Genomic DNA, 14,238 nt, shown 5'->3' with positions numbered 1-14,238 from the left:
GAGGCCATGCCTCCCGGAGATGCCGGAGGATTACCCGGACGCCACAGGCTGCGCTCACCCAGGAGGTGGCGTCCACACGTCCGGTGTCCCTAGTTTTCACAGCGACCCCCACGTGGGGGGATGAGCACGGTCTGAGGCCCAGAAACAAAGGCCCCGGAGCCGAGGTCTCGGAAGGTGTGAGGACCCGGGAACCAGCAGGGCCGGTTGGAAAGAGGAGCTGCTGTTCTCTGTCCAGTGAGGGTCTCCCCAGAGGAAGTGCCGTTCCGTTCGGATGAAAACCAGAGATGGCAGAGGCTGCTCTTTGAAGACCCGTCCCCGGTCTGTGAGCAGAGGCCTCTCCTGCTCCAGGACAGCCCGCCTGCTGCCCAAGCCCTTTCCGTCCAGCTTCTCCGCAGCAGCAGCTCCCATGAGCACAGAAGGGACAACCCCTCACCACGGCGGCCGTGGCCACATTTCCTGGAGAACAGCAGGAGGGAGGAAAGGGGTGTCTGCAGGTCCCGGGAAGCAGAAGCGGGTTCGGCTGGAACCAGACAGTTCACAGAGTGTCAGGACTCCAGTCCCAAAAGCCACATGGGGAGGAGCCTGGGCTGGTGACACCCCTCACGGGGGGGGGGGGGGGGCACTGGGCACAGGGACCCCGCTGACCGCAGCTGGGCACAGGGACCCCGCTGACTGCAGGGAGTGGAGAGAGAAGGGAACAGCGCTGCTCATGTAGCCGATCTCGTTCTTTCTGGGCCTGTGACACCCACTTCCCCTGGGGCCCTGGGAGACGGCTCGGGAAGAGACAAAAGGGAGACCACGTCCCTACTTCTCCGAATGAAGAAGCTGGATTTCTTCCTTTAACAGGAAAAATGAAATTGTGTCAGAAGTTTCCCTCTCAGGTCTTGTGTCACCTTGAAATGCGGTGGTTCTGTTTAGACTTAATAGTCCAACTGTCCAAAGATTTCTCCTGAGCTGCTGTTCAAAGAAGCACAAGGTCATCCAGGGAGAAGCACAAGGTCATCCACGGAGAAGGAGGTTGGAGGGAAAGGTCAAAAAAAGTGCATCAATTAGAGAAGCCCAGCCAACGTGTCTCCATGGTGATCAGATGCCATGAGCCCTGAGCGAACGCCGGGAAAGGGACTGGGACGAGGAAGATCCGTCAAAGCGGAGGCAGAGGAGCATTCCTCCAGAGCTTGGCAACACGCCCCGGAGGCCCCATGTTGGTCCAGCCCCCAGAGCCAACCCCTGAGCCAACTTTTTCAACAAGGCCCATCCTTTTTTTTGTTTTTTAATCCTCACCCAAGGATATTTTCCATTGATATTTTTAGAGTGAAAGAGAAAGGGAAAGACAGAGAGAAACATCGATGTGAGAGAGACACATCCATTGGTTGCCCCCTGCACGTGCCCCGACCAGGGCCCGGGCCAGGGAGGAGCCTGCAACCGAGGTACATACCCTTGACCGGATCCGGCCCGAGGGCCATAGTTTGCCCACGGCTGCTCTATCCACTGAGCCACACCAGCCACGGCAACAAGGCCCGTCCTTGGGCGTGTTTCCAAGAGCCCGGTTTTAGCAGGACTCCTGCTGAGCCCAGTTAGAGGTCTCTCCGCCCTCAGAGCCTGACCTCGTCTCCTCCCCCTGAGGTATGCGACCACCCTGGCTTCCTTCAGCTGGAATCTGGGGGAGTCCTTTGAGCCAGAAGCCCTTAGCCCCGGGGCCCCCTCCTGGTGGTTTTCCATCCCCTGACCCCACCGTGCTCCGGGGCTACGAATTCCCACTGGCCCCGCTGTGTTCAGACTCGAGCCCCTAGGAGAGACCTAGACGAGGTCCCTCTTCCCTCACTGCCACCGTCTTGAATAAAAGCTGGTTGCACCACGTTAGCCACTGTCCACGCTGGCTCCTCTGGGCCAGCCCGTCCCTGCCGCAGGCCTGTGTCTGTGCGGTGGCTTTATTTATGTTTTCTCCCACGTGCCCCAGGAGGTCAGGTAAGGTTCCCTCTGTTTTGCTCAGTTCCCAGCACCGTAATGGGCGCTCTGTAAATATTTATAGAGGGAATGAAAGTCCCTGAGAAGAAAAACATGGTGAGTCTCCAAACTGAGGCAGGAAATGAAGCGTCAGAGTCCGTGAACGCAGATGCGAACCGTGTCCCCTTATTTCTGCAGCGACGTCCACGCCACCACAAGCTTAAGCTAGACCCAAGCCGGACCATGTTGTCAGCTGAATTAACAGCCCCCAGTACGCAATCCTGCTCCCCGTGACCCTACCTTACAGCGAGATGGACTTCGCTAGGCGATCAAGCTGAGGGTTCGAGATGGAGACGGTACCTGGATGTTGCAGGTGGCCCCACGTGTAATCACAGGCCCTCAAAAGGGGAGACGGAGAGGGGGGTGCAGGCAGAAGAGAAGAAAGTGGGTGCTGGCATGCAGAGGTCGGAGGTGCTACAAGGATGGTGTCGAAGATGGAAGAGGGGCCGCACGCCCAGCACCGTGGGGAACGGCACCTCTAGAAGCTGGAAAAGGCAAACCCAACCCCGACCCCGAGTCTCCGGGGAGCGGGCCAGCCAAGCCTCGGGTTCGGGCCGTGAAACTGACTTGGGACTTCTGACCCCGACTCAGGCAGGAGGGGGGCGATACAGCAGCCGTGGGGACGGATGCAGCCACAGCCTCAGACACAGGGCGGCTTTCTGCGGCCGCACCAGGTCCCGCTCTGTCAGGCCCTCTGCATGGGCTCTGTTTTTGTAAATATATTTTTATTGATTTCAGAGAGGAAGGGGGAGATGGAAACATCAATGATGAGAGAGAACCCTTGATCGGCTGCCTCCTGCACGCCCTGCACTGGGGACCAAGCCCACAACCCGGGCATGTGCCCTTGACCAGAACCGAACCCGGGACCCTTCAGTCTGCAGGCCGGCGCTCTATCACTGAGCCACACTGGCTGGGCTGTGGGCTCTTTTGAAGCTGAAATCGTGTCTCTGAGGGAAGTGCCCTGTAGACCCCGACTCACAGGCATGGGAACCACGTCACAGGCTGAGCACAGGGCAGAGCTATCGTTGGAAGAAAACCAGAGTGTTCAGCCGACCTCCACCCTTAAGGTCTACCGTGCACAGGCTCTTTTATGCTGATATTTGGGGGAATGGGGAGCGGCGAGAGCCCCCCGGAGACCACACCGTGACAACCCATCCTGTCTGTCACCATCACATCGCTGCGTCAGAGGACTGTTTCCGACCGTCCCTGCTGGACGGCTGGAAAACCTGAGTCATCGACAGATGGAGGGCGTCCGGCAGGCCCCTGGCAGAGCTGGGCACGGAGCCACGGGCACGGCCGGCCGGGCCTGGCAATCACATCACGTGTCACGTGCCGCCCTCTTCAAAGCGCCTGCCCCCCTTTTGTCCCTTCTGAGCCTCACAATCGTTTTCAGGGAGAGTAAAACCAGTGCTACGACTTCCCTTTTCAAGATAAAGAAACCGATGCCCACAAGTAAGTCCTTCTCAGGTGCTTTCATGAAAGACAAGCCCCCCAAATGCCTCCAGGGGCTTTAGACCCCAGCGTGGGACTTTTCCACGTGTTTCTCACTGTTGCTCCCCTTCACGGGATTGTTAAGACCAGAACCCCAAGAGTCAGTCCTCGTCCTCGTGCCTCTGACGCTCCCCCAGCCCATCCACGAGTCCTGTGCACTCGCTGCAAAGGGTGGCTCTACTTCAAGCCTCTGGCCACCGGCTGACAGCCCTGAGTCCCGCCTCCGGCCGGGTCCTGCCCCGTGAGGCTAGTCTGGCCGTAGCAGCCGGTCATAACCTCCTGAAATGAATCAGATTGTGCGTCCACCCCGCTCGGATTTTTCATTGGATTTCCGTCCCAGTCGGAGCCAGACCTGCCCGCCCTGGGGCCCATCGCCTGCCCCTCCCACACCTGCCCGGCTCCATCCACCCCGCCTCTCGCTGCTCTCGGGTTTGCTCCACGGTGGTCCTTCCTCCGGTCTGTGCCCTCCCCCCCGGTGTCCACAGAGCCCCCCTTCCCCACTCAGTCCCTCTGCTCAAAAGTACCCTCCACAGGGGAGACTTCCCTGACGGTTCTGGCGGCATCTGTGCCGTTAACCACACCACCCAGCTCCGTGCCCTGGCCTTTAACGCCTTCAGAGCCCTCTGTGCCTTGGAAATAGGTCATCTCCATTTCCATGGTCATAGTCATATTCGTATCTGTCCGTCCACACTGACCCATAACCGGGTCTTTGTGCCCCTGTGTTTCTTTATTCTCTGACTCCTCTTCAGCGTTACCTCCACGGCAGCTCGCCCGTGGCCCTCCCTCCAGGGCTCCCCGCGGTGCATGAGCCCAGACGGACAGACAGACGGATAAATAAGTGCGACTGAGCCACGGAGCCTCCTGGGTGGCCTGTGCCTCCTCCCTATTGACCTTCTGAGTTCGGCCTTGATCTCTGGGATCAGCCCTTAACTTGCCCGAAGCTCATCTTGTTTATGGTTCTTGTCACCTGAATCTGTGTCGCTGCAACGCCAGCTACCCACTTGGCGAAGAGGGCGGGAATCCATCCTTTTTCTATCTGTCAAACGTTGCGCCTCTGCCTTCTATACCTAAACACCCTGTTATCGGAGCAGCCACACACCGCCTGGCCTGCTACGCCCACGGCTGCAGTGTTGCCATGAGGTCCTCGCCACAGGACAGCCTCTGACTGGTCTCTGGAGAGCAAACCCGTTCTCTCCTCCTCTCCGTCTGCCCCGGCCCCACCTCGGCTCTGGGCACAGAGCCAGCAGGGCTGGTGCAAAGTCCCCCCGTCCCTGCTGCCCATCAGCCCACGTCCGCTGCTGCGTGAGCTGCAGAATCTCAGAAGGAAGATGGGAAATCCTGCGTGATTGCCGCAGGGATAAGAGCCTCTTCCAGGCTTCGCTGGGGCTCGAGGCGGAATTAGAGCCACAATCAGACCGGCCCCTTTCCGCAAACAGCCAACCAGCAGGGATCGCAAACTGAAGACATTTAAAGGCCATTCCAGGCATCTTAAAGACAAACCTTCGAAAAGGGTGTATTAGAAACCATTTTTAAAAGATGTTTACAAGCTTTTGCTTCCAAAATACACTGAACAACCAGGAGTACAATCAGGTTTACTGGTCGGCTGGACCAGCCCTGAAGGCGTCCGAAATGACTGACAGCCAGGGTCCTTCCTGGTACCTCACAGGAACCGCGTTTGCATAATTGCATGAGGTGGTTCGGACTCGGCCCCCTCCTGGCCGCAGGCCCCGGCTGGCTGGCCTCACACCGTGATGGCAGAGGGAAGCGCGTTATGGAAATCGCTTGCAAGGGCGGGGACCAGCCTGCGTTTCGGAGCCCAAGGATTGAGGATGATTTGCTTGCTGCTGGATTCGCTCTGCGTGACGGACGTGACCAGCCTGTGGTGAAGGCTCATGTCACATATAACACGGCCTCACTTGTCATTGGCCAAGGAGAGAAGAAGAGCTCCCATAATCCTTGTGGTCTGCGCAACCAAATCGTCTTGTTTTTTACATCCGTTCTCGCCTCCTCTGCTCCACGTGTCAGCCCGCAGCTGCGCCCAGCGGCCAATCGGGAGGAAGCGGGCATTGCCCTCGGACCCCGAACGCCTCTGGAGCCGCTCAGATCTCCAGCCACTTCATTGAGTGGGTGTTGGGTTCAAATAGGACCTCTACTCTCTGAAGAGCCAAGACGGGAACGTGAATCACGAGAAAGGGTGGGCCCCGGTGAAGGGGTGTTTCTGTTTAAAGCACACACAGCGGGCGTGGAAACAGGACAAGCAGCCTGTTCCAGGAGCCGCAGCTCCGAGAGCACCAGTACCCAGGGGACATGCCAATGCGTGGAAACGTCTCGGAATGGCTGGTTTCCTCCAGGGGAATCACATCCATCACCTTCGAGCTTCTCACGGAAAACAGAGAAAATTATCAGCGCCACGTGGTTGCCAGGCAACCCTCACCACACACCTACTATGTGCCAGACTCAGCCCTGAAAACAGAAGGAAAAGGACACACGGCAACTTCCTGACTCAAAGCCACGCCCCGTCTAAACCACAGCTCCTGGCGGAGGACCGTGCACCCCCAGCAGGCTCATCGACTCGCCGTGGGGCACACGCCAGGGGCACGCACCCGCGGGACCCCTGGTCACAGCCAGGCAGCCTTTGCGGCCTCACCTGCGCACCCAGCGGGCAGGTGGCCCAGGCCGCCAGCTGCCCTGCTCCGGCCGAGACCCCAGCGGTGCTGCCCGCTCCTGGGCTTCCTCGTAGCCCCTCCTGGCGTCTGCGGGAAGGTCTGGTCCCCCATGGGCCATCAGAGCCCACATCCCCCCTCCCTCAGATCCAGTCCCCACCTGCCCACCCCCTCGAAGTCCTCTCAGGCAGAGCCCTGGGGGGCCTGTGCTCCATGCCTGCGTCTCACCTGGTGGGAGGAGGAGCCAGGGGGTGGAGGGTGGGAGACAGGGTGATGACCCTCTTAGACCCCGATTCAGACGCGGTGTCTGTACGCACACTTTCCCCTCTGCCTACGTAACACGTAGCAAAGGGAGGCCCACGGGAAACCGCCAAGAGGGACATCTTACCCTTCGGGACGGCAGGGAGGGACCTGGGAGTGTGGTGCCTGGTGAAAGGGGCCAGAGAAAGACAAGCATCACCTGACCTCACTCATCTGTGGAATCCAATGGACAAAACGAACTGACCATCAACGTGGGACCCGCAGCGGGAGGTGTGGGACAGACGGCCCCTCATGGGGCTGGGGACGGAAGAGAGAAACCAAGGCCTCGCACACTCACAGGCACAGCCGTGGACGGGCACAGGGTGGTGCAGACCTGGGGGAGGGGAGGGCCGGGAGGAGGGGGAAATGGGAGGCAGCTGTAACACTATCAACAATAGAAAATTAAAAAATAAAATAAATTACACAAAGAAAATGGCCAATGGCCAGTCACCGTCGACACGCGGACGTTTCCGCTCATGGGTTCCGCCAACGATGACTCGACGATCCTCCTGCTGTGGTTCTCGGTCCCGCTTGTCCAGGGTTCGGAGCCACTGGGACCAGCACTTCCCTGTGCAACTGTGCTCCTGTGGGCACTGGGGCGTCCTCTCCAGAAGCCCTGACCACACATGGGTTCTGGACGCAGCCCGTGCATCAGCCGCGGCTGCAGAGGACGCTCCTCCCCCCGCGAGGCCTGCGGACGCGCTGATCGGCATCACCGGCGAGGAACACGGGGGCTCTCGTGGGCTCAGATGTCCCGCCCGGCCTCCTGGCTCCAAACGGGATCCTGATCTGAGGCTGGAGCTGAGCCAGGCCACCAGGGGCACCGGGACCAGGATCCGCTGCCCGCGGAGGCCGGCGGAGGGGCAGGGCTGCGGGTGGACAGGCGGGGACGGGAGCTACCACAGCGGTTCCAGCCTCACCTGCCCCTTGGAATCTGCGGAGGCTTAACACCCTGACGCCGGCTGGCGTGCTCAGTGGCTGAGCATCGACCTGTGAACCAGGAGGTCGCGGTTTCATTCCCCGTGTGGGCGTCTCGTCATGGATGTTTCCATCTCGCGCTCCCTCTTCCTTCCTCTCTGAAATCAGTAAAAATATCTTTTATAAATAAATAAATAAATATAAAAATAAAAATCTCGATGCTGTGCACCCCAGGGATCCTGGTGCCTGACTGGAGTCCACCCTGAGCACCCACATTTCTCCCAGGTCCCCAGGCAATTCTAACGCAGCCACGTGGGAAACCACTGTTCTAAATATTAGTGTCAAACCAGGAGGTGGATCCATGGGGGGGAGGGGAGGGCGCGGGTGGGGGGGGAGCATAAATAGCATCTGTGGGTCCAAAATGAGCTCTGGGACGTCACCAAAGGCGAGGCCAGGGGTCAAGTCCATGGGGGGAGGGGTGCAGGCTGCCAGGACCTGCCCTCAGCCAGGAGGTGCCCACAGCCAGGACCTGCCCACAGCCAGGACCTGCCCGCAGCCTGGAGGCTCCAGGAGCCCAGCGGGAGAGGGCAGACTTCCGAGGTGAGAACCCACAGTCTCTAGTTTCCCTCCTCCATCTGCCTCCTTTCACTCTGCCCTTTAGAAACTGCACGGTGTGAGTCCCACCCACAACCCCAGGAGGGGACGGGGACAAGGCCGTGTGGCCGGGTCAGGGGTCGTCTGCCCAGCACAGTGAGGCCGGGTCAGGGGTCATCTGCCTGGCGCATGTGGCTCCTCGGGGTCAGCAGCTCGGACAGTGAGGACTGATGCGTTTCTAGTCAAACATCTGCTGACGGATCAATTCACCTACGAACTCTAATCTGTCTTCCGACCGAACAGGTGAAGAGACGCTGCAGTTGGGACGCTTCGCCGGCACCTGCACTGAGTCTGCACACGTGCATCTTCCTCCTGAAATGTTCGTGCAGCTACAACAGAGCCCCAAGCACAGCAAGAGGACGCCTGTCTCCCAGCCGAACGCCCGGGCGGCAGCGGGGAAGAGCACGGGGGCCCGTCTTGGTGTCTCTGTCCCCCCACTTCTGAGCGAGACGCCCAGGAACTGTGAACAGTCAGCGAACGGCGTAGCAGCTCTGCGCGGAGCCAGGCCTCAGCCCCCGGCAGCCACAGTGTCCTGTGCGGGTGCAGCAAAGGCCATCGAATGCCCCAGGGGAGAGCAGGACCGTCTCCGACGGGGGCCCCAAAGCCAATCACGGCGGGGAGACCCCTCGCGTGTCTCCCTGTGGTCCGCTCCCCATGGGGTCCGCTCCCCACGGGGTCTGTCTCTCTGGCTGCTCAGCTCTGAATGGAGGTCCGTCCTCGACTCAGTGAGGCTCGTGGGGAGAAACGGTGGTGGGCGACCCCTCATCTCCCAGCCAGCACGTGGAAACACTCAGTTAAAACGTGACTGTCGCCCGGCGGCCTGGCTCTGCGGCTGAGCGTCCACCTATGAACCAGGAGGTCAGGGTTCGATTCCCGGTCGGGGCACAGGCCCGGGTTGTGGGCTCGATCCCCAGTGCGGGGCGTGCAGGAGGCAGCCAGTCCAGGATTCTCTCTCATCGTGGATGTTTCCATCTCCCTCTACCTGCCTCTCTGACATCAATAAAGAGATGTTTTTAATTATGATGTAAAGTTGAGGGGGCTTGCTTCTCCCTGAGTAGAGGCTTGCTTGCCGGGCGCGTGACTCCCAGCTCCCACGGAAGAACGCTGCTGCCCCCTAGGGCTGAGGCGGGACCAGGAGCACATTCCAGTCCTGGCCGAGCTCCAAGCTGCAGGGGTGCGCACCCCCACCTCCCACGTCCGAGGCACTGAAAGAACGGGAAGAAAAACACTGGCTTTAGGACGAGCCACGGTTCACAACTTTATAAAAACCTGCCTCAGAGTCCACCGTGCTCGCGGCTCATCCGCTCTCCTTTTCATGGGGGGGGGGGCTTTGAGAGGGGGAAGGGGTGTTTGGTGCCTGCTCTGTTCTCCGAGTTGACTGGGGGACAGGGAAGATTAACCTATGACCCCGGCCGCTCTGGTCGGACCTACCTTGCTGCTCACCCTTCCTCTGGGTCACAGTCAAGGGAAAGTTCGAGGTAAACTGTAAACCAAGGCAATTCCTCTGGTTTTTTTAAAAACACGAAATTTTACAAATGAAGTCGACGCTGATGAAACGGGTGTGAGAGCAGCGGAAAGCGGGGCCGGGGAAGCTGGGCCGGGGTTGAGGGTGCAGGGTCGGGCGCGAGAGCTCCCCTGACGACCAAGAGGCTTCACGTCATAACTCAGCCCATGAATCTGGAAGATCACAGTGTTTTTAAAGATCAGTTCAAATATATTATTTTAAAATGGCCCGACTGTGTGGCTCAGTGGTTGAGCGTCAACCTACGGACCAGGAGGCCACGGTTTGATTCCCGGTGAGGGCACCTGCCCGGGTTGCGGGCTCCATCCCGAGTGGGGGGCATGCAGGAGGCGGCCGATCCGTGATTCTCTCTCATCATTGATGTTTCTCTCTCTCTCCTCCCTTCATCTCTGAAATCAATAAAAAAAAATTTTCTTTTTTAAAGTGAAGTTTGTGGCCCTAGCCGGCTTGGCTCAGTGGATAGAGCATCGGCCTGCAGACTGAAGGGTCCCAGGTTCAATTCCTGGTCAGGGCACATGCCTGGGTTGCAGGCTCAATCCCCAGTAGTGGGTGTGCAGGAGGCAGCCGATCAATGATTCTCTCTCATCATTGATGTTTCTCTCTCTCCTTCTCCCTTCCTCTCTGAAACCAATAAAGAAATATATTTAAAGTGAAGTTTCTGGAGTCAGAGTTCCCATAAGAACAGTATTTGGATGAAGAGTTAAACTCGGTGGAGAAAATGGGCCAGAGGGTGGAGGGTGGAGCGGCTGTCTGGCCGGCTGCCCCTCCCTCCGGCCTCCTGCATCTCGCTGTGCACCCCGCCCGCGCTGCACCCCGGTCCCCCGAGGCCCCGACGCGTGGGCTGCCTAATTACAGTCACTGCACTGTGGCCGGGCGGCAGCCCTGTTCTCTATGAGGAAGGCCCCCGAGTGATGCACATAATCATCACCCTCATCATTGGTCCCTCAGAGGCCACGCCACCCGGACATGCTGGGCGGGCAGGTGGGACGTGGGTGGGGCCGGCCGTGCCTTTAAATCCCGGCCCTCAGCCCAGGCCCCATCTGCAGGCCGCTCCGGCCTGGCCGTTCCCTCGCACCGGCGTCCGGCAGCCACTCCCCGTCCGCTCTGCCCCCTGCCTGGCCGGCACGATGTCCGACACGAGCTCAGGCCTTGGTGGTGGACAACGGGTCGGGGGTGTGCAAGGCCGGCTTCGGCGGCGACGACGCCCCGCGGGCCGTGTTCCCCTGTGTGGTGGGGCGGCCCCGGCACCAGGGCGTCATGGTGGGCATGGGGCAGAAGGACTCCTACGTGGGCGACGAGGCCCAGAGCAAGCGCGGCGTCCTCACCCTGCGGTACCCCATCGAGCACGGCGTGGTCACCGACTGGGACGACATGGAGAAGATCTGGCACCACACCTTCTACAACGAGCTGCGCGTGGCCCCCGAGGAGCACCCCATCCTGCTCACCGAGGCCCCCCTGAACCCCAAGATCAACCGGGAGAAGATGACTCAGATCATGTTCGAGGCCTTCAACACCCCGGCCATGTACGTGGCCATCCAGGCCGTGCTGTCCCTCTACGCCTCGGGCCGCACCACGGGCATCGTCATGGACTCCGGGGACGGGGTCACGCACACGGTGCCCATCTACGAGGGCTACGCCCTCCCCCACGCCATCCTGCGCCTGGACCTGGCCGGCCGGGACCTGACCGACTACCTCATGACGATCCTCACGGAGCGCGGCCACAGCTTCACCACCACGGCCGAGCGGGAGATCGTGCGGGACGTCAAGGAGAAGCTGTGCTACGTCGCCCTGGACTTCGAGCAGGAGATGGCCAGCGCGGCCGCGGCCCCCTCGCTGGAGCGGAGCTACGAGCTGCCGGACGGGCAGGTGATCGCCCTGGGCAGCGAGCGGTTCCGGTGCCCCGAGGCCCTGTTCCGGCCCTCCCTCCTGGGCCTCGAGTCCCGGGGCGTCCACGCCGCGGCCTTGAGCTCCATCCTGAGGTGCGACGTGGACCTCCGCCGGGACCTGTACGCCAACACCGTGCTGTCCGGGGGCAGCACCATGTTCCCGGGCATGGCCGACCGCATGCAGCAGGAGGTGGCGGGCCTGGCCCCCGGCACCATGAAGGTCAAGGTCATCGCGCCCCCCGAGAGGAAGTACTCCGTGTGGATCGGCGGCTCCATCCTGGCCTCGCTGTCCACCTTCCAGCAGATGTGGATCAGCAAGCAGGAGTACGACGAGGCCGGCCCGCCCGTGGTCCACAGGAAGTGCTTCTGAGGGCGTCCGCCCGCGGCCCCGGCCCCGACCCCGGCCACCGGATGGCACCGCCTTTGTCTGCGCTGAGGGGAGTCCGTGCCCGCCACGTGCAGACCCCAAACTCAGCTCCATCCTGGCCGAGGGGCCCCGCCCAGCTGGCCACACGTCGGCCTCTGTCCACCCAGGAGAAACCATGGAAATCGGTGCGAGGAGAGGGATCCCGGGAAACGCTCTGTCGTCCGGAGAACGAGGACCTCCCGGCTTCCACGCTGGCTCTCCCGGGACGCCTTTCACGGAGCAGCAGCGACCCTGCAAACGTGCATCCGTAGCCAGTGAGTCCTGTGTTTAGAATCCGTATTTTCGATTTATTCTACTTCTTTGTGTAGAGAGAACGAGCGACAAGGGCACTAACCTCGGTCTCCACACGAGCTCCCGGGAGATGGAGCAGCTTGAGGTCTTCCGATGACGCGGGCGGCCTGGCCGGCGAGTGCGGACTCCCTCCCTCCCCGGCGGTCGCTGTCGCAGTGGCTCCAGCGCCCATCCTTCCTTCTACTCGAAGCAGCATCATGGGAAGCAACGCCCCACTTCTGTTCGTCCGTCAGCCAAGTGCTCGGGGCGGAGGGGAGACCTGGGCAGACACATCGTTCCGTGTCTTGCTCACTGGACTCCATTCGACTTGTAAAGCCGTGCGCCCGCAGACACTGCCTCGCTTTACAACAGGGAGACCCCGTCCTATCGACGCCGCGGGCGACAGTCTGACCGGAGCCCCTCCATCCCGTCTCCGCCAGGCAGGCACGCGTCCTGAAGGGTCTCTGTGGGCCGTCGTTTGGGTATTTCTCTTCTCGAGAATTTCCGGTGGGTCCCGTGGCTGCCGCATCCTGTAAATCATAAATTCCAGTTCCGGTACCGTCACCCCGGGTCGTTCCTGGGGAGATTTTAGAGTAATTCTGCCTTTTTGTCCAGTAGCTAAACTTCTTTATGCAGAAGCATCTAAGATAGGAAATATCACTGTATCTTCCCTTAATGTCTGAACATTTCTAATGAATACAGTGATCATTTTCAACCAATTCAAGTCCCAGTGCATTTATTTCAATATATGCCACAGTTTCTGGTTACCTGGGTATCAGAGTCATTTGCATTTTTCTGAAATTTTGAGATATTTGGGGGGTTGCTTATTAAGGAATCGTCAGATTCTTAAGAAGAAAGAATTTCTTTTTTCCTTTTAGGTGGGAAACAGGGTTGTGTTTTAAAGCTCTAAGTTGGAGTTTTTCAGCAAGTTTTCCTTAGATAAAGTCATTCCTTCTGTGTCGCCGTTTCGCACCTGCTGCATGTGGTTGTGTGAACAGTAGAAGGAAGTTCTCCTTAAAACGAGCGCTCACCAGTCAGGCCAGGTTCCCCGTCCCTGCTGCTCTCGGCGTGAAGGCTGGCGTCTGTGGGTGGCCTGGTCCCCGGGTAATGAATGGGCAGAGGGGACAGCGGCAACGAGAACGCTGCCCTGGATGGACCGGCTGCGGCATCTCCTACGCACAGAGCAGCTCCCACAAACACTGACCCACATCCTCACGTACCAGGAACACGCCTCCCCCCCCCCAGGAAGCTCAGGGGCAGGTGCGGGGCGTCCAGGAGACACGCCGAGCCCGGCTCCGCAGGTGAAAGTGCGTTCCCGAAGCAAACACAGGCAGACCCAGGGCCTCTGGGTGCTCTCCTGTCCGTCAGGAAACGGAGGAGGGAGAGGGGGGAAAGGAAGGCGAGGAGAGAGAGAGAGAGAGAGAGAGCGCCACAGCCTCTCAGTGAGCATGGCCGGTGTGGCCCAGTGGTTGGGCCTCATCTGTGCACCAGAAGGTTGCCGCTCGATCCCGGTCAGGGCACAGGCCCAGGTTGTGGACTCGATCCCCAGCAGGGTGTGTGCAGGAGGCAGCTGATTAATGTTTCTCTCTCCCTCTTCCTTCCTCTCTCTCTAAAAAAAAAATCAATAAAGAGATACGTTAAGGAGCCGTTCCGTGAGTACAACAGCATATTCTTCTGATCTGGTCACGGTCCTGCTGGCTTTCCCTGAATCCGAGCTGCTCTGGAGCTGGGTGCCAGGCATCAGACTCCCCAGGAGCCCAGACACAGTCACTGTGACCTGTGTCCTCTGCTGACCACGCGTCTCGGCTTCCAGAACCTACAGAGGTTCCTCAAACCTGTCTGCAGGGAGGAACCAGCGTGCGTGTGCCCAGCACTGCTCCCAGGTGCGGACAGAGGCCGCGGGGCGTCCGGACGGACGGACGTGCACATTCCACAGAGACTGCTCATTAAAACTAATCGATACGCTGAGCTTCCTTCGTCAATAGGAAAGGGCTTGTCTGGGCTTAAGTGTCATCTTTAAGCAAACACCCCAAGTAGTGAAGCCACGGAGCCTGCTGAGCGGCCGCCTTGCCTCTCCCCCGACCCCAGACCGCTGTCCGACCG

At 59.9% G+C, this 14,238-nt stretch overlaps 1 protein-coding gene across 2 annotated transcripts; it reads left to right on the top strand.

The window, feature by feature from the left end:
- Positions 1 to 5,124: 5,124 nt before the first annotated feature.
- LOC102426276 (beta-actin-like protein 2) lies at positions 5,125 to 11,808 on the top strand. Of its 2 annotated transcripts, none has more exons than XM_023748917.1 (2): positions 5,125 to 5,140; positions 10,694 to 11,808. In XM_023748917.1, exons 1-2 carry the CDS (start codon positions 5,125 to 5,127, stop codon positions 11,806 to 11,808), a joined length of 1,131 nt encoding a protein of 376 aa, XP_023604685.1. The 2 variants fall into 2 exon arrangements, with proteins under 2 accessions (XP_023604685.1, XP_023604686.1); XM_023748918.1 differs by lacking the exon at positions 5,125 to 5,140 and adding an exon at positions 9,702 to 9,722 and having other exon boundaries at positions 10,699 to 11,808.
- Positions 11,809 to 14,238: the final 2,430 nt, after the last annotated feature.

Source organism: Myotis lucifugus, unplaced genomic scaffold, assembly GCF_000147115.1.
Source record: "Myotis lucifugus unplaced genomic scaffold, Myoluc2.0 scaffold_2079, whole genome shotgun sequence".
Taxonomy (NCBI): Eukaryota; Metazoa; Chordata; class Mammalia; order Chiroptera; family Vespertilionidae; genus Myotis; species Myotis lucifugus.
Note: the sequence above shows the minus strand (reverse complement) of the source record. Positions and strands in the feature narration are given on the sequence as shown.